Genomic DNA, 19,467 nt, shown 5'->3' with positions numbered 1-19,467 from the left:
CCCTCCTCCTGCAAGGCTGGAGTTTCACTCTCCAGGTATATATTGTCATTATGTCCCCAGGGTCATGGGCACATAAAATTATGTACCCCAAAATCTAGATTTTCCTGCCAGATATTTAAAAATGCATCTCTAATTGAGAAATCGCAAATGTGTGTTGTTAACTAAAAGCTTTTCTCTTTATCATGCTTAAACAAAGACACTTTACTAAACAAGAAGAATGCGTTGAAAAGTCACTTTAATACATGTTTATTGGTGTCCTGCACTTTCAGTGTAGGAGGTTGGAGATGTAATAAAAAAGTTTCAAAATTTATTGATTCAATTTAATTTAAATCACTCTAAACAACCAGTGCTTTAGAGTTCAGAGAATTAACATTTACTGTCTGTTACAAGCAAAATTTTAATATTACCTTTTTTGAGTCCACTTAGAACTCTTCTTTTAAAATTCTTCAGATACATTCCTCATAGTAAACATTACATTTCAATCTGTGTCACAATCAACATTGATAAGGCCTTCTTAACCATTTTATACCACCTCCACTGTTACTTCATTGCAAAACACAATCTTATTTCATACTATAAATACCCATCCATGCACAAAACACAGGGGCCAGAAGTTACACAGTAATATTTCATGTAGGCTTCCAAGTCATCCTTTACCCTCTGCAGGTTTATGGTACACTTAAAAAGATATCTTTAGACTTGGTCTACTTGGTCTTAAAATACAAATATACAGTATCCATAAGCATAAAAAAGTAAAGCTAGATGGCCTTACCATTTGTTATGAACTGCTAAAATCTTATACATGTACAATATAGCATCATGCTGATTAATATACATATTAGTTAAATATATGAGCCAATAATGGGGATGTGGCCAAGCTTTATTGGTTTGTTTTCAAAAAGAAATTTTTCATATACAAGTAAAAAGATTTTTAATTTAAACTCATATGGTCTACCTGAACCACACAGACATCTGTAAGCCCTGCTGAGAAATTCAGGTCAAACTGGGACAAAGCCTGCTGATTCATTGGAAAAGGAACACAACTCCTCATGGGTGACACCCACAGTGTGCTGTTACCAAGAGAATGCAAATTTACCAGCATTCACATTTTCAGGTCTAGAACACTAATTTTTGCATCTTAAATTGCAGTTTATACTTTATGTATCTATTCATCAGCCTCCAGCAGAAACAGTTCAGTACCTTGACACTGTCATAGATTTTCTATATAAGTAGATATATAGTACAAAGGGTAGATAGTGAAATGAATAAGCACATATATACAGTCTTTGAAAGGCATTTTTGTGACCAGTTTAGCAGTGTTTATAGAAAACATTTAAGATAGTCACATTCTGCTGATACCACTGTATTGCAAACTGTCAAGCCACATTTCTTATATTAAACTTGTACTGCATTGTATATTGTACAACAGAGAACGATCAATCTTAAGGTGTGACACAATGAAAAAAAAATACTAGACTGAGTAAGGTAACCAGCACAGGGCTTAATTTTCCTGAGGTTTGTAAGAATTTTTTAAACAAGAATCACAGTGACCAGGCTAAACTGCAAACATACTGTTAAGTTTTAAATATACAGTTTATACATAAGTTCTGTGCATGGTCGACTCAACTTTGTATGTTCATGCTGATGTTTCCTTTAAATGACTCGCCACTGCATAATACTTGTGTCCTTTCCTCCTGTGGAGATGAGGTGGGTGTCTTCACAGAGAAAATCTACATTAGTTACATGACTACTATGTCCACCATACACATGGCTGGGAGCCTAGAAAACACCATATTAGTGAGAATAAAAGCATCTCATTAGAACATTCATGCAACAATGAAACCAAAGCATCATGAAGTATTTTAATATTAAATTAACTTTTAAATTTAATTGTTGTCTCAATCAACTTTAAATAAATCCCTTAGATGTATAAAAACTCCCCTTCTTCCTGTTCTAATGTGTTTTGGGGTTTGGGGTTTTTTTTGTTCACAGGACAACATTTAATGCATTTGTGCAAACTACAAGAGTAAATTTTTGGGAAATACCTTACCCTAAACTGTGAGCATGGATATGAGAAGAGATGTACTTTGCCAAAGTCATCTCCTGTTGATAGCAGTTTTCTCCCGTGGGATCGACAGACAGCGTTGATATCTGTGCCATCTGAACCTTCAGGCCACACACCTGAAACACAGAGGGACTAATTAAAGGCTTTTATAGAGGAAATAAAAGTGACAGCCTAAGTTTCAGTTAAAATATGAATAAAGGATGACTTGTTTAAGGAAAAGAAAAACCTATAAAAATAACTGCATCTGAGTCAGAATGTGAACTTCCATACCACCTAAGGTCCAAATCCTAAGAGGCAATCAAACACATAAAAAACCACTTTATTCCCTCTAGTCAGCAAAGTGCTTTGTACTCTGAGAAGATGCATTCTGCTGAATTAGTCATGTGTCTGAGCCTGAAAGAATTTTCAAATGGTTATGTGGAAAAGTAACAGTTACTGCTTTTATTTTCCCTTCTCCTTATGTATGAGTTAACAGAATTTTTCCATATTACATGGGTATGTTTTTTAGACTAGAATATGATCCAAAGGTAATTTCTTTGTATTACCAAAGTCTAAAGTCTATGAAAAAGGACATTCTGTAGTTAAAATTATTATTTATTAATTAATAGATCTCTTGAAAAGGAAGTGAACCTTCTATAAGGTTTTTAAATGCTTTTGTTCTACTCTGAGTACTTCTCTTCCTTCCCCATATACTGTACTCTTTGCTGTTCATGCATGAAGTAGTGCCCTAAAATCAAACTGTAAGGTCAACAGTGCAGAGACTAAATCTGTGCACCACATCTTCAAAGCCTCTGAATACTTGCCTGTAATAAATTGCAATTTTACTAAAATCCACCCAGATATTGAAATTTCAGGATTTTGTATGCAGTACTGCAGGCTTTTTCCGGTTATGATTTTCTAATTTAGATTTTATCTAATCCCTACCCAACATAAAGGGCACCAAGCTTTCAGAGACCACTGTCATCTTCAGTTATACTGTGTGTTCTGCCATCATGACTTGGCAAAACCCCTGCTGTGTCTTGGCTCTGTGATTTTCAGTGCCTGTCCCTGTGTCACCTGTCCTCTGCAGTGTGCCCCTGCAGCCCTGCCCACTCGAGGGCACGCTCCTCCTATGCTGCTGCAGCTCAGGGTGAGAGAGTTCCTACTCCCCTATGAACTACAGAGGCACACTCCTGTTCCTCCTTCTTTAGGATACTTCAAAACCCCACAGTGGGCACTTGCCATGCACCGTGGGAACAGCTATCCTTCAGTCACTGGGATTCTTCCCAAGTACAGCCTTTGTATCACTGCACAGCAATTCACTACGGGGAGGTCATTCCATGTCTTCATAAGGAATTACAAATTGCTATAAATCAAATGCAAAGTCTGATCTGCAGACTGCTCTTGACTTTCCTGATGTGTGAGGAAACACCACATTGCAAGATCAGGGATAGTAAAAGAGGGCCAAAGAAACCTACAAAGAAACACAATAATTGCTACTCCTGGAATTATGAATATGCAGAACAAAGAGACACAGAAAATTTTTCAATATCTGCTTTGACAAGAAGGAGCCCATATGAATATCAAATGCTATCTGAAAAGAGGCAGGAGTCTTCCCAAGAGGTCACTATGACAAGTTGAATATATAACCCCTGAAGGATAAACAACCCCTGAAGGAAATGGTTAAAGAAACAAGACTGCCATTTTGAAAATGGGGAAAGGATAATAGTAGGATTTTTCTTTGAATCTCTTGGTTCTTTCAAAATTTATCCCAGCGCCTCACTCAGTTTTTATGAATATGCAAATTCAATCCCCCTTGCTGAAAAGCAGTCCTTATTTTTTCCCATCCTCTGCAGACCTGCAAAAGAGACCATTTCCTTTCTCTTGTTTGAAGACTGATGCCATGCTATTTTTTCCTCCTCTTCTCTAAAAGTCACTCATTACATCTCTTTTCCCAGAACAATATTTAGATGGATAATTAATTATTCTTGCTAGTCAGCACATTATCTGTTGGTCCAATGTGCAAAAACCAGAAGCAGCCATTTCCAGCTGTGACTGAAGCCAATACTGATGACTGCTTCACATTTTGCATGGCATCCTTTTCATTACACATCTCACTAATCTAGCTGCCCTTCCTACAACAGCATAATGCATGTTGACTCATGCTCAGTTCGAATGCAAAAGTAATCTGATCTTTCTGTGCAGATCTGCTCTCATCTGTTCTGCATTTGTACAACTGAGTTCTGCCATTCTAGTAGGGAGCCTCCTCTTTGACTCTATTGAATTCCTTCCTGTTTTCATACCACTCCTCTGTTTCTCAAGGCAACTTGCTAATCCTGCAGGTTTATACCACCTACAAACTTTACATGCTGATTTATCATGCATGCTATTAATAAAGATATTCAAACACAATAATCCATTTACAGTGTTCTAGTCAGTTTTGAACCCAACCAATCTGAGTTCTGCTTTACTTGCAATGTTGTCAGGCTTTGTACAGTATCTTGTATTTCTTCTGTTCCCGTCCTTCACCTCAAACACTATTTTTTTCAAAACTGGGCATGTGCCTTGAACTGATACCTTACTTGTGTATCCAGCAGCACACGGATCTTGAAAGAGCTTATAGATCAGCAAGTGTTTTAAAGTCTTTACTCCTTCACATTTATGTGCTTGTATCACTAACATCCCCCCTCAAGCACATTTCTTTACATGCTTGACTTTCAGTTGAATCATCTCTAAACACTTCCAGGCTGACTAATCTGTTCCCATGCTCAAAGACAGGTGCTCAAGGGACCAGAGTTCCCTTTTCCCCCTGCATTGGTTACGCTGAGCTGTGGGTGCTGTGCATAATTTGGGATTTTTATGTGGTTCTACCAGAGAGAGAAAATATCCCCAGCTTCAGTCAGCCATAGCTACTGAAAAATCAATATACTAGAAGCCCCACATCCTGGATGCTGTGATTGCTGCTTCTGTGTCCAGTGAGGCCATCCCAGCAAGCATGTGAAGACTGTTCTAACTGGCTGCTCTGAGGCCCTAAAGTACTGATTGACTTAGAATAAAAATGGACTGGTTTCCAGCTCACAATCTATGTGCTTCTTCAATTTATTATTCTAGCCACTCACTTTGCACTTTAGCCTCTCCATATGGGCTCTGAAGGCATATATATGATCCTGCAGACATTGCTTTCATTCTCCAGTTTTTCAGTACTTTGCCTGTTCTCTGTGAGGTGTTGAAAATAAGTACTAATGGTCTCAAGCTGATACTAACCCATTGTTTTTACAGATACAACAAGGCTCATCACACTCAAATACTTTGAAAATACCTGACTTATTTCAACTTTCCAAATTACTCCTTCCCTACTGAAAGCAGTAGGCACTAACTGGGTTTGTAATTAAATTGTAGTAAGTCTTTTATTAAAGAAATATTTTAAAAAGCATTGTGTTTTGTAATACTTCAGCTTTAGCAATGTCATGTCTCCTCCCCCCTCAGCAGATTATTTTGTCCCATGCTCTGGCTCAAAAAGCTGATCTGTTGCAAGAGGGAGATTCCCTCTCAAGTGTGACATGCCTCTCTCCTCTGACTTTTTATGCATCAAAAGCAGCCCCAGATTCTAACAGCACTGCATTTTGCAGGAATCTGAACTAAAAGGTAAGGAACCCTCAAATAGGGTATTTAGTATCTCAGAGTATCTGAACCTGTGATGCTAAATGCAAGGACTTTGTAGCTTTGTAACTATGTGTAGGGTGTACTCAAACCCCAGAAATATTTTAATAGTTCCATAAAAGCCTCTATCCCTTAAATGAAAATACATCATGTCAACATGCAGCCAATCTTGCAGGATTTCCTGCTTTTACTAAATCTGTGTGCTGTGATGTCCAAGTGCTATCCAAGCACTGCTTGTCAGCTAAATAATAGAAAAGTTGAAGGGGTTTTCCCAGCATACTGCTACTGCCATAGCATCTTCAGGCCCTTGAAAATTGAAACCATGCCCTTTCTGTCTGCCTTCAAACACATCACTGCAATCTATTCTCCTTGAAACACGGGTGCAAATATTCCTTATTTACAACTTATACTAAACCAGACTCTTCTCTGAACTTCTACCATGGCTTCCTATTTCCTCTTGAGGACTCAAGAATTTGAAGCTTCTTGTACTCAGTGTTTGCAACCATCTGTCCAGCTCTGCACATATTGTAGAATGAGTACAAAGCTTCAGACTACATTGAGGAAAGTGGATCCTTCAAAACTGGCAAAAGAGAAGTCCCATGGAAACAAACCACTGGATTTTGTTATGTTTTTCTTTTTGAATTTCTTTCACTCGATTTGATTGCTACAGACTGTATCACAATACATGATAAGTTCTTAATAAAGGAGACTATCATTCATGTTGTGTTTGCACAGTAACCAGAGCAAATGAAACCAGTTCTGGTAAGGAAGGGGATTTGACCCAGTAACTGCCTAAATGCATGACAATTTCACAGAACTGGTACTTTAAATTAAACATTATGAGAAGCTGCTCCACTCTGACAGAAAGGGCAGTATGTGATTTTTTCCTTATCTCCCACTTATGTTGTAATATGATATTTATACTTGAAGCTAGCAAGAATATTAAATCAGTCTTTCTGGATTGAAAATAAGAAGACAGATTGTAATAAAAATGGCATAACAGAAGTTCTGTATTTTTCCCTGAATTATGAGTAGTCATGTTTCATAAGCAAAAGTTGGCATTCTAAGTGTTTGTTAATAAGAAGAATGGTGAGAGCTTTTAAGAGGAAATATACTTACCAAAAACATGGAATCCTAAAGTACAGGTGTAAGTGGCCCATTCTATATCCCTAGTTGTTTCAACACTTACAACTTGTTTACAAGCAGAGGGGATCCCTAGAAAAGGAAAAATCCCACATAACAACATATTTAATTCTCAAATTGTATAGATTTCTGATTACACCAGATGAATTAAAACATATGGTTGATCTTGGCAGTTATATGCTCTCATTTAAATTTTAAATCTGTGTTAGACTGCATGAACTTTGCACAAAAGGACTAAATATAATTCTTACTCACAGTATAAGATTTCATAGTCTCCTGAATTTGACACGAGATATTGTGAATTAACAGACCAATCCAGATGAGTAATGAAGCTGGAATGACCCTACAAAGAGAAAATGTATTAATTGCACTAACAGTGTGCCACAATGTGACAGTATTAATACAGTACTACAAAATACACTTTGGGTGTTGATACTGAACCAGGAGAAAAAAGGTTACTTACTGAACATTTGCCAATTCTAGTGTACTTTCTTCCATTTTCACTTACACCATATATATAAATACAGTTGTCATGGGAACCTATTGCCAGGAAGTTTCCATCTATAAACAGAAAAGTGAAACTGCAATTATTCCTGTAAGAAAGAACTTAGGCTAATTTTGAAAAGTTTGTTGGAAAAGTCAGAGACAAGAGGAACTGTTCTTAAAGGCCTTGATACTGAAAAATGAACAAATGAAATGTTATTTTTAGTTTTCCAGTTGCATATTGATGTATCTATCAAGACTACAAAACAGCAATATAATACTAACAAATATTACTGTGAAAAACACATGACATTTTTGGAAACAGCAACAGTCCATTTAGGGCTAACCCAGTCGCAACAACCAGTAGAGTTAAGTCTTTTTTTTCCCCCCTTCTTCACAGTGAAACCACATTGAACATGTTGAGGAGGGAGGGAAAACAAAACCAGAGCTTAAGATACCACATATAAAGTCCTGCCAACGTTTCATGGCACACTTATTTTCAACTTCAGTGTGGCAAGAGGGGACTTACTATAAATCAAGCCAACCCCTAATTTATTAAAAAATTCAATGCCTTTTTTTCCCCAGTAAATAAATGCTCTCAAACCTGGTGAGTAACGCATTACAGACAGCTGTTCGTTTCCATCTGTGTGTACAGTGACCAAGTCTTTTGTTTCTGTGTCAAACACAAACCACCTGTTGTAAACACAGAAAGAGGCCAATAAATCATTCCAAAAGGAATTTAAATCTTGACCAACTTTTCTTCTGTCAAAATAGCATAAGTTTTATACCAAGAAGAGAAAAATAGCAAATGCTACTCAGTTTGGTCTGTTTTTACTTTAACACAATGATAGTTTCTTTCACATCTTTTTTAACAATAAAAATGCATGGGCATTGACCCCAATGTCAGTCTGCAGATCTTAGTGTGTTTTAGTATGTCATGCATAAGAATAAAATGAGCATTGCTTGTGATGTCCCTTCTCCTTTAAAGACCTTCCTCTATCCTATGCTGATCTTTAAATTGATGGCTGCATTAAATCCTAGAGCAGGGGAAAACATAACCAAGCATCAGGGCCACTCTCTTCTGATAGAAGAAAGAGATGAATTAATTTATTTTAAAGTGAATTAATTCATTATTTTTTCAGTAGTTTGATTTAATTGAATAATTTTAATGAACCAAAAAGTAGTTTGTGAAAACATGTAGAAAGGACAAAGACAAAATTTGCATTTCAATACTTACATCTGATTACTAAAGACAAAGAGAATATTCCTCTCAAAGTTTCTCCTTCTGTTTTACTTTATTTAGTAGATAAAGTACATTCAGTAACAAAAGCAAGTCCTTTATTTAGGATTGATATAAAATCTGAAATAAGCTTGCCTCATAACCTACAAGCTTCCTGTACATTCCCAGTGAATTGGAACTGTTTTCAGTACTAACAGCCAAGCCTGCCCTCAAGTGACACTAAAGGAGAGGGAGAAGTTAGGCAAAGGCAGTCCCTCCTGTGAGAGACAACCACAGATAAACCCAGCAGCTGCCACTGATGCCACCAAGGGCTCAACCTGCTGCCTAAAATACTCTCCTGCACCTCAGTTTCCTCTGCCTTGTTTATCCCTCACACTCTGCTAGCAGAACAAGTCTCTTAATGTGCATTTTTACACTATGTCTAGCATAGTGGAACATTTGCCAATTTTTTTAAAGCCTCCCTGGTTGTCACTGCATCAGGGATCATGAACCACTCGCTACATTTTCCAACACACAGAATTTTTCTATGTGATTTCCTCCATGCAGCCCTAAAGGCCTTGGAGGAAATCTCCCTCCACTACATCAGACTCCTCCTTTAGCCTCTCCTTTTTCCCAGTGGACACAAGGATTGAACATTTAGGTCACTGGTATGGTGACAGTACTTCCCATGCCAGGTCTCACAGCTCACCTAGACTTCCTGCCCTCTCTAAATGTCCTTCTCCCACTGACCTACACTATCTCTCTCCCAGGGCAGAAACCATCTCTTTGCTCATGCAACACTCAGCAAACATGGGGTGCTGGCCCAAACTCAGGGTTTCTAGGCACTAAGGCAATACAAATAAATTTCACTGTGACATTCAATGGAAATCAACAGGGCATGAAGATGTGTCATTGCATACGTCTACATGAGCTTGGATATGAGCTGGAAAAATCAGGTATTTTTTGGTGCCCAAGGTGTAGCTCTTCACCTCTTACCTTCCAGTTAGTGTCCCTACTGCAACAACAGATGCTGAAGGATGAAAACCTGAAGACTGTGCTGGATCCTGAAATGTTTCAGAAAGAAACATGCTTTTTTACCAGTCCATGCTATCAAGTTATGACAAAAATACAGTTCAATTATTGGCCTCTGGAACACAGTAAAACTATCTTGCTGATTTTTAGGGGCCATTTTTTCTCTTTCAATATAAACTTGAGGTATAAAAAAGTATTTTTAACTAATTGAAATATTATCTAATTAACTTATTTTCCTTCTATAAAAGGCCACTCTTTTCTTTTCTTTACTCTCTAAAAATAATTTGGCAAGTGATATCATAACAATAACATTGGCAATGGCAGCTCCTCAATAAATCCCAAAGAAATAAGAGATAAAAATAACTTCTTAAACTAGAGCTGACCTTAGAATTAAGCTTCAAAGCTGCAGTTTACCTACAGTCTGAAGGACAAGCAAGCCCTTATTCAACAAAGGTATGTGGCACTTTGCAGGAGGGGTAAAGCCTAACTCCTACACACACCAACACCTTTTTCCAGCACCTGCTAAGCTGCAGCTCAGTAGGAGATTGAGGGCATAAACTGGGTTTCTTATTTGGATGTGCAATTTTAAAACATTTTACTTCGTAAAACTCTAGTGTTTTTCTTGCAATTTAAACATATGCCTAAAAAAAAGGTAAGCATTTTCTTTCTAATACTTGTCCAGTTACAAAGAATGAGGTCAGAACTTTTCAGAGTATAGCAGAAAATACCAATATAGCTTTTTTTTCCCTTATACCATTAAAACATAATTTTAAAATGCAAGCAAAAAACCCAGTCCAGTGATCCATCTCATGGAAATGCTTATGTCCTTAATTTTCTGTATTTTAAAACATTGCTCTTTCATTTACTGAAAGAGCTACACATTGTAGCTCTTTCAGTAAACCTGCTGACACTTTTAGTAACAGGTCATTACTAGCCCTAGAGGCTAGGTAGAAAAGATATTCTCATTAATTATAAGCAAGTGACTAATTTCAAATAATTACTAACTCTAAAGAAAATTTCAGAGAATTGTTGAGATCCAGGATTTCTTTGCACAGCTTCTAATACACTACAGCATTCCAGAAAGGAAAATTTCCCAATGTTTTTAAAGTATAATTTCATAGCAAATACAAATATATTTCATTGAATAAACCAGAGGTGCAAACAGTGCTTTAATCTAACTTGTGCTCAGAATAGCTACATTAAAAAGCTTTTTTTCACATTGATTTCTATGACAAAAATAGCTTAACATGAAATTATTTTTTTCCCCTCAAGTTAGTATTTTAAGGTATTTTTAAACAATAATCTTAAGAAAAACCTAAATGACTAGAGAATTTCTGTAAGAGGAGAGCTGTATTTAATAAATGTATACCTCTATAATCTTGTTCCAGATAGGATGGTGAGTGGTTGCATCCCAGAGTGTAATGTGTTTGTCATGTCCACATGTGAAGAACTGAGGCTTAGAGGAATGGACTGCAAGTCCCCAAAGCTCATCAGTGTGGCCCTATGCAAGCAGAGATGTTTTTAGACAAGAAGGTCAGGCCATCAAAACCAAACATGTTTAAACAGTATTAAAATGACCAAACTATGAAAACATTCCAAAAATGTGTTAGTTCTAGATAGATACATATTTATAATTATTCTTATTGCTGAAAGTACTGTAATAGGAAATCAGATGCATATTTATGAAAATTAATTTTAAACAGGATATTTACTGCTCTTACACACTTAGAAGTGTTCCTGTAAGGAAACCCAGCTTACCTGGGTAATTGGGAAAAAGTCTCCTGACAGGGTGCCCTGTAGGACGAAGTTTCTGGTGGTTCCTATTAATACAACATCCCCTTTTCCCTCTGCTACTGTTCTTATTGGACCAAACTGCTCTGGAATCTGTGGTCAGAACAGACAAAAGGACAGATAAGTCAGACAATTTGTCAGGTATTGCCATTTTTAGAGTGGTAAATGTGTTCTAATAAATATTACACAGCAAAGAAATGAAACAAATTAATACATGTGCCTGTCTTGAAAAACTTTATAACAGCTTGCATCAGCTCAGTAACTTCTATAATACTGCAAGACAAGACAATCTTATCTACAGAATATTCAGCTAAATCAAGTATTTCAAGAAACACAAAAGGTTCCTTCATGCTGTGTTAATTCAATAGTATTTAATTGCAGCTGTGATATGAGACTAAGCATTTCTACTCTGAGCATTTTCTGGCAATGAATGTTTCTTTAATTGCAGCCTAGGTTCTGAAAGGGCCAGTTCAAATCTCTAAAATAGAGTTCAAGGGAAGATATAAAATAACAAGGAATACCAGAATAATAAGAGAAAAAAGAAGGACACCACCATTAGAAACAGCACAACAAGCATGTCCCTTGTACTGTGTTAAAAACTGAATTTAAAAAAGGGACATATCAGTTGCGTATGTATTTGCAAAATTAAATATTATTATTATATATTATTATTTTTTAATTATTATTTAATATTGTATGGTAGAGTTGAAGCCCTTCCTCAGACTTTTCTGCTGATTCTTCTCTTACATTCAGTATGTAAACAGTCAAAGTAGTTCTGTCCAAACAAATTCTGCTTTAATCTTCTAAGTTCCTACATAGCAGTTGGAGTACTTTTCAAATTTTGTTTAAATTACATTTTAAAAACAACAACATTAACCAAGAAATAAATGAAAAACTTTAAGTATTAAAACCCCAAAAACATCCTGACATCATTTTGGGAAAGAGGAATGTATAAAACCATTTCAATACTGTAATACTCTGAAGGTAAACATTACCTCACATTACTAAATGCAAAGAAAGGACAAAGTAATATGGAAAGATACACAAGATTTGTTTTCCAGCTACCACAGACCTTAGCAAGGAAATATTATGTTAATGAATAGGCAATCACAGGAATGATCAGAGGACTGAAAACTTGAGGTGTCCTGTGTAGGGCCAGGAGCTGGGCTCGATGATCCTGGTGGGTCCCTTCCAACTCAGCATATGAAAATACTGTATTTTACCACTGATTTGCTTTCCCATAGAATACAGATCCATAAGAAAAAAAAAATATCAAAAAACCTTCTCAGAGGACAATAGAATTTTATTTTAAGTAGCAGAGTAATTTCAAGATAGGCAATATCACCTCAGTTTTGTGAATTTTTTGGTAGTTTCCATTCCAAGATATCAGCTTTCGGTCTTTTCCTCCCCCTGACACCAAAGTGCCATCTCGCAGCATACACAGGGCAAAGATTCCACCCTCGTGTGCTCCTTGAACTGCATGGCTTATTCTGTTGGTACCTGAATAGGAGAAAAAAAGGCATTATTACTGAAATACTCAGCTTAATAGGTCCTTTCCCCCCATTTTTTTTCTCAATTTCTCTACTATCTCTCAAGGATTGCATTTCAACATTGATAACATCAATGGTGGGCATAGGGTGCTGGACCAAAACACACAGACCCACAGAAGAGGATGAATTAGTACATTTTATGATATATTCTCACCACCTCAAAGATGAAGAGTATATATACTCAGTCTAGGTCAAGGACAAAGTGAAATAGGTTCATTTAAACCTTTCGTGAGGGTTTAAGTGAAATAATTTGACATCACATTTGACCTACAGTAGCACAACACACTTTATCAGCAAAAACCCATAACCCAGTCACTTTTATCCTCCAGACATAAGATATTCTACAGCCTCCAGATCCTGAACTTGTACCAAAATCTGACTAAGCTAGAGGTCCTTTTATATCTGGCAGAATGTGCTGAACACTCTCCAGAGGAGCCTGTACTTATTTACTGATGAACTTGGCTTGTTCAAGTAGTTTCTTAGACTGACCACTGTCAAAACCAACTACATTAGATTAAGTATCTCTAATTTGATGAATTATTACTATTATGAAGTACAAATAAATGATTACTGGTGATTCTATTACTGAAATGTGCACCTTGGATCAAAACTTGGCTAACTTGATGTTTAGCACAAGTGAGGGGCTGATGGAAGTTGGGAAAAACCATTTGCCTTTTCCTCCATCCATGTCTATGGATATAATGTGTCAGGCACAACTGATTTCTATTAGCAGAAATTTTTGCTAGGGGTACTCTGACCTGGTGGAAGCAGCCCTCTCTTGCACATAGAGCTCTGAGTCAAAAGTAGTGAAGGCAGAGCAAGTACACTGTACTGAGACAGAAAAACAAGAAAAACATTTTCTCCAACCCTAAAAAGCTGGCAGAAGTTGAGATTTTGAGCACACAGAGAATTCCCTTTTATTTCTGGGAGAAAGGGCAGAGGAGGTTGCTTGCAGTCAAGGCAGAAATTGGTCTACCAGCATGATGGCAAACTGGCCCCTGAGCAGTGCACTGTCCCTGTCTCCCTTGTCTGCTGGCAGGCCAAATTAACAATAAAGAACAGGGACATGGGACAGTGCAATTTGAAGTGCCTTGCTTTAAATTACCATAGGAAAAATAAAAGGGAAATAAATGAGAAGCCAAGTTACAAACACCATATCCACCCCTGTCCCCAGCAGTGTACTGGCCAAAGAGATAATTAGTTGACAGTCCTTGGTTGAAAGAGAAATCTACAAAAACAACTCAGTGAGGCTCAACTGTGTAACTGATTCACTGTATTGTTGTCAGGGTCTTATCCCTTTGAGTAGTATCTTTGGAGAAAGCACTGAGTAAATAGGAAAAAGCTGCCATCCATATCCCTTCTTCCTTTGCTAATAAGGCCCCCTTTTAAGGGGTTCTCCTTATCCCTATGCATGGCATCTTAGGCACTAAGTACATGTTTAGGATGTTGCTGCTGTTTGCCCTCTGCCAGGCATTGCCTCCTGCTCCCTAAAAAAAGATCTCTTCTTACTTGAAAATGCTTTTTAAGAAGTTCTTCCTATCCATCTGTTCTTCTGGAATAAAGGAATTCAGCTAGATCTGAATACATTTTAGCTTGACTTCCTAGGAAAACAAATACTGCTATTTGTTGTCTTTTTAAAAGCATGTATCAATAGGCATAATTTCTGCAAACAGTAGAGAGGGACAGAATAGGAGACTGGAGATCAACAATTACATTAACAATGCTTCTTTCTGTACAGTGATTAAAGAAAGAACTTTTCTTGGCATCTCTTACATCAGTAAAAGCCCCACATGCTGGCATGGCTCTGTGATTCAGTATTTGACCATAGGGAACACATTTGATAGAATTTTGTGCTCTAGCAGTTAGGTACAGATATTCTTTAGCTCCTTGTAGAAAAGAATCCAGGCACAATCTGCTGGGTTGGTTTTGGGAAAGAGCTTAAGATAAAACAAAATTTATTCTTCTTGAAATGAAGCTCTACACTCAAGTCTACACTCACAGATGGAAGTGAATAGTGAAATTTTATCTTACCTTTCCCCCAAACCAAAATGTTTCCACTTGAGTCTCCTGTAATAGTATCACCATTTTCAGAAAAGGTCACACACAGGACAAACTTTGGCTTCTCTTGTTTCTGCATGGTTATGAAAAATATACACTCACAGCAACACACAATCCATGAATTTTAACTTTATGCATTTAGTTAATTTAGTTTAGTCTTATACAGCTCTATTATCACTTAAATATTTACAAGAGTTAAACACATTCCTACAGTCTAAACAGTATAATCTGTGCAAGGGCAGAAGATGCATCTGCTGAGGTTTGTGGCCCAATCCTGCACCCTTTAATTGCAAGCTGGGGACAGAGTGAGTGGGAAGGCCGGCCAACATGTAACACATGACCAGGACTGCTCTGAGATAAACCCAATTCCCCAACTACTGCAGAATGCCAAAGACTTGGAGTATTTAGAAGTGGCCAAAGTTTCAAACAAGCTTTATTATTATAATTTTTAACACCAAAGTTTCTAGGAGAAAAAAAAATTACAACAGGGTTTGGCCATAATGTAAGAATTGAGGAATCATCTCTTGAAAGAAGCTCAAGTTTCAGTAATGAAACTCCTACATTTAAGATATTGACAGCAACAAAACAATTAAATGTGTAAGGGAACAAAAACACCACTGGTAGCTTCTAAGGACAATATATATTCCTTGTTGACAACCTATGTCTATGATCTCTTTCTCCCCCAAACAAAGAGCTGTTCTATGCTGGGGCCACCCTTTTCCAGCACTAACCATCACCAAGACCAACAGAGACAGAAGAGGGAGAAAAATCCATTTAAAATGCATGAAAAATAAAATGTAACAAAATTTAAATGCATTCTCTCAGCATCTCCTCCTGATTTCACACAAAGTATATTAACTGACATTGTAAATATTTGTTCTGACTATCCTTGGGAGCCACGACTCCACAAGCAATTAACTAGCACTCACTGGAGTTATCTGCAGTCATTGCAAACATCCCTCAGTTGTGCATGCAAGTGCTGTACAGCTTAGTCTATATTCAAGAACAAAACCAAATCGAAACCTTGAAATGAAAATTATATTTACCAAATAGTGGCCAGCTCAATCTGTATTTGAATGATATATGTGCATGTGTCTGAGCAGAGCAAAGGGAAGAAAATTCATACAGATGTGTTTTTATGGGGTCTTTCCTCTCATAAAATAAAAATCTCCTCCACCACACACTTTATCTTTTTTTTTTAATCATAGAGAGTTTTAAGGTAATTTTATTTTCCACAGGTTGTGGGTGGGAGGGTGGGGGTATGTAGCAAAAAGAATATAGGAAAAAGAATACAAGGAACAATGGGTAATTGCATTTCAAAATTTCATTGTGGAAGTTCTACCCATGGAAAAGTTCTCTGTGCCATACCATGAATGCCACTTGAGCTTCTGCAACATTTCGAGTTTAATAATAATCACTTCTTTTGATTTACTCAAATCTTACTAAACCTTATTTCTGTATGACTGTATCATTACTATCATTACTATAAACATTAGAGAAATATTTTATTTTACCTCAAATAATCCTTGCTTTTTAATAAGAGAATTCCCTTCTAGTGTCCAAAAATAAAGGTGTGATTTTCCACAGGTAACTATTATATTTGTATCAGTAGGGTGAAAATCTGCAGCAAATACAGCCTCATTAGAGCACTTGGAAGGAAAAAGAAAAACATTGTATCAAAATCTAAAATGCAAAGGAAAGAAAACAATATTACATGGTTCTCTAGTTAGGTAAACTGATACTTCTGACATAAGAATAATTCTGAGCTATTTATTTACTAACAGACTGGAATACTTTGTAGTCAAAAAACATTATGTCTTTATAAGTTAGTATCAAAATGTATCCTTAAAAATCATGTCAGATAATGAGCACTTCTACACAAAAGATTAGTTTAGCATCTTTTTCCTGCACATGTTCCTATCATTGCTGCCTAAAATTTTCTAATCAATTCTAGAATGACAAGAGCAAAATTTTATAAAAACTGAAACTATTGGGATAATTTTAACAGAAAGAAAATATTCCCTTTCTTCACGTTCCTTGCCTTTTATACAGTGAGTGTTAAAAAGGCACAAAAAGTTAAATACAGAAAGACATTTTATTACAAGAAACCAGATCTACATACAAGCAAGCAGTACAAAATATCTTATTGCAACACCTTGACATCTGCCAGCTTTTCTTCTTTCTGCCAGTCCCACACTGAAAGCACATGGTCATTGGAGTCATCCACAGAGCACAGGCTACTTCCTCCATTCTGAGGCAAAATATGGGAAATATTAATGCATCATCCAAACAACAAGAGGAACATAAAAATACACATTCAAAATAATGAAATACTCATGTGTATGTGGAGATATTTACACATATTTACTCTTTTAGTGTTATACTTGCAGTTAGATCTCCATAAAATGTAATAATTTATAGGGTCATGCTAAAAAGGGACCTAGAAGAGGGACACTTGCGAACTGCAGACAAGTGTCAAGAATGTGGTAGGTATCTCTTTACAAATATTCAGTAGAGGAAATTCCAAAGGCAAACTACACATCATTGTCTATTTTATTGAGAAAGCTTTTCCTGATAACTATACTGGTTTTCTTCCTTTGCAATTCAAACCAATTATTTCTTCTCAGATGCCTGTTAATACAGGAAACTATTTTATCCTTCATATTGGTATAACAGACCAAAATCAGAAAACATAGGAATTAGAAAACAACTTCTTCTTGACAGGTGTCTTTTTTTATAGTCATGACATTTATCACTCTTTCTAATCCCAATTACCCTAATTCCTTCATTCTTTCTTCATTCTTCAGGCCCACAACACACGTCAGACACAGCTACAAAAACTGTGCCGAAGCAACCCATGAGGTGGGGCAGAGGCAGGACTACAGAACCTGAACAGAGGGCCATCTAAAGTGAGAGAGGTGCTGCTACTGAGTGGGAAGTGATGCTCAGAAAAAGGCCAAGCTGTGACCAAAATCACAAAGCAAACATATTAAATACTGGCTTTCTTCTGGCAAATGCCAATAGTGCTCCTGTGTTATTATGCATCTGTTTCCCTCCAGAGGGGTATTTACAGAATGTTTGCTGACTAACCCTTTTTATTTATCCTTCAAAGTTGATGTCAAACTGTGTTAGTTTTCACCTTTGTATTCTGAACTAGTTCTCCCAATACAGCCCTCTCTTTTCAACTGTCTATAAACATAATTATCAGTGGATTTCAAGTGTTTGTAGAAACTTTCACTGAATTAAATTTTGCCTAGGGGATACACCAGGTAGTCCTCTCCTATCTAAAAATGCTGCCAGGACAACCAGACACCACCACATACACTGCTTACAGATTCTGTTTTGCCCAGGGGACTTTGCAAGTCACAGACCCAAATTTTGTATGGGACTCAAATGTTGCCTATATCAGCATGTAAATAGTTCCTTTATCTCTGTGACAGATTAGCATTCAAAGGATGGTGCCAAGAGGCAAACAACAGGATTTGACTTTTTTACAATCCTTTTATTTTTAAAATCCTTTATTCCTTTGCTGCTTTTTAGCAAAAGATTTTGATTCTCCTATGGGAGCCTCAATTTTTAAAAGTCTTTTATCAATCATTTTGGTCCCAGCGAGAGGGTTAAAAGGTGTAGAGAGAGTAAATTTCTTATGCAGGGAGTAACAGAATAGGATGACTCAAGAAAAGTAGAGATGCTGAAATTTCAAGTACACAAATATTTCTGCAACTGTCAAAGAAATGAATTGCAGTTTATTTTAAGTACATGGTAAATCTCAGAATGCTGAGAAATTGTTAACTTTAATAGCAACCTACGCTGTTGGAAACAAATGGGCTGCAAGCTCTGCTCCACTACAGAGAAACCTGAGAGAAAAGACAGCTTGAAGTATGTTTTGGTCACCTAAATTTGAAAGATTCCAAAGATCTTTCCAGCAAACAGTCTTAATATGACTATTCATTTACTTTACTTACAGATTTAGAAAAAGCAATGCAAGTGACAGCTCGGTCAAAAAACCCCATTCCGATGACATGAAGTGTGTTCAGAGTTACAGAATCCCAGACACGCACGTGTGGTGGCAATTGCTATAAAACAGACACAGAAAACATCAGCTCAAACGATGATGGAGAAAACCCATCAGGATTTGAAAAAATGAGAATGCATCTGAAAAAAGAAAATCTCAGTTGAAGGTATAAAAATTATGAGAACTTCTCTAGAGTCACCATGTAAGCACAGATACATTACAAATGGTTTGCTGATTATTGTGCCTAGGACCAGTATCTGGGACTGACTATGCAGAGTGTACAGCACGTCAGATCTCACTGATCTCAGTTTGTTCACTGAAGTTCATGACATGGGATTTACTGGTAGGCCCAGGTGGAATTTAAACTGTACCAACTAAGATAACTCTGGTAAACGTAAAAGGTAAATGTGTGAAAAGAAGCTCAGGAATATTTAAAATGTAATTAATTTAAACATTATAAAAATGGCTGGGG

At 36.8% G+C, this 19,467-nt stretch overlaps 1 protein-coding gene across 7 annotated transcripts in view; it reads right to left on the bottom strand.

The window, feature by feature from the left end:
• Positions 1 to 218: 218 nt before the first annotated feature.
• The window catches only part of EML1 (EMAP like 1), a 121,915-nt gene continuing 102,666 nt past the window's right edge, over positions 219 to 19,467 (bottom strand). For all 7 annotated transcript variants that reach the window (XM_059850308.1, XM_059850305.1, XM_059850307.1 and 4 more), the window contains 14 exons: positions 18,946 to 19,056; positions 17,136 to 17,231; positions 16,495 to 16,629; positions 14,954 to 15,053; positions 12,718 to 12,872; positions 11,340 to 11,465; positions 10,951 to 11,082; positions 9,546 to 9,613; positions 7,935 to 8,023; positions 7,311 to 7,408; positions 7,103 to 7,190; positions 6,824 to 6,919; positions 2,051 to 2,181; positions 219 to 1,779 (listed from right to left, as the gene is read on the bottom strand). In XM_059850308.1, the coding sequence (XP_059706291.1) occupies positions 1,654 to 1,779; positions 2,051 to 2,181; positions 6,824 to 6,919; positions 7,103 to 7,190; positions 7,311 to 7,408; positions 7,935 to 8,023; positions 9,546 to 9,613; positions 10,951 to 11,082; positions 11,340 to 11,465; positions 12,718 to 12,872; positions 14,954 to 15,053; positions 16,495 to 16,629; positions 17,136 to 17,231; positions 18,946 to 19,056 (1,551 nt within the window). In that variant the 3' untranslated portion in view covers positions 219 to 1,653. The remainder of the gene's footprint in view (positions 1,780 to 2,050; positions 2,182 to 6,823; positions 6,920 to 7,102; positions 7,191 to 7,310; positions 7,409 to 7,934; positions 8,024 to 9,545; positions 9,614 to 10,950; positions 11,083 to 11,339; positions 11,466 to 12,717; positions 12,873 to 14,953; positions 15,054 to 16,494; positions 16,630 to 17,135; positions 17,232 to 18,945; positions 19,057 to 19,467) is intronic.

The sequence above is a fragment of the Haemorhous mexicanus genome, chromosome 6 (assembly GCF_027477595.1).
Source record: "Haemorhous mexicanus isolate bHaeMex1 chromosome 6, bHaeMex1.pri, whole genome shotgun sequence".
NCBI lineage: Eukaryota > Metazoa > Chordata > Aves > Passeriformes > Fringillidae > Haemorhous > Haemorhous mexicanus.
The sequence above is the reverse complement of the archived record's forward strand: the minus strand, read 5'-3'. Positions and strand labels throughout refer to the sequence as shown.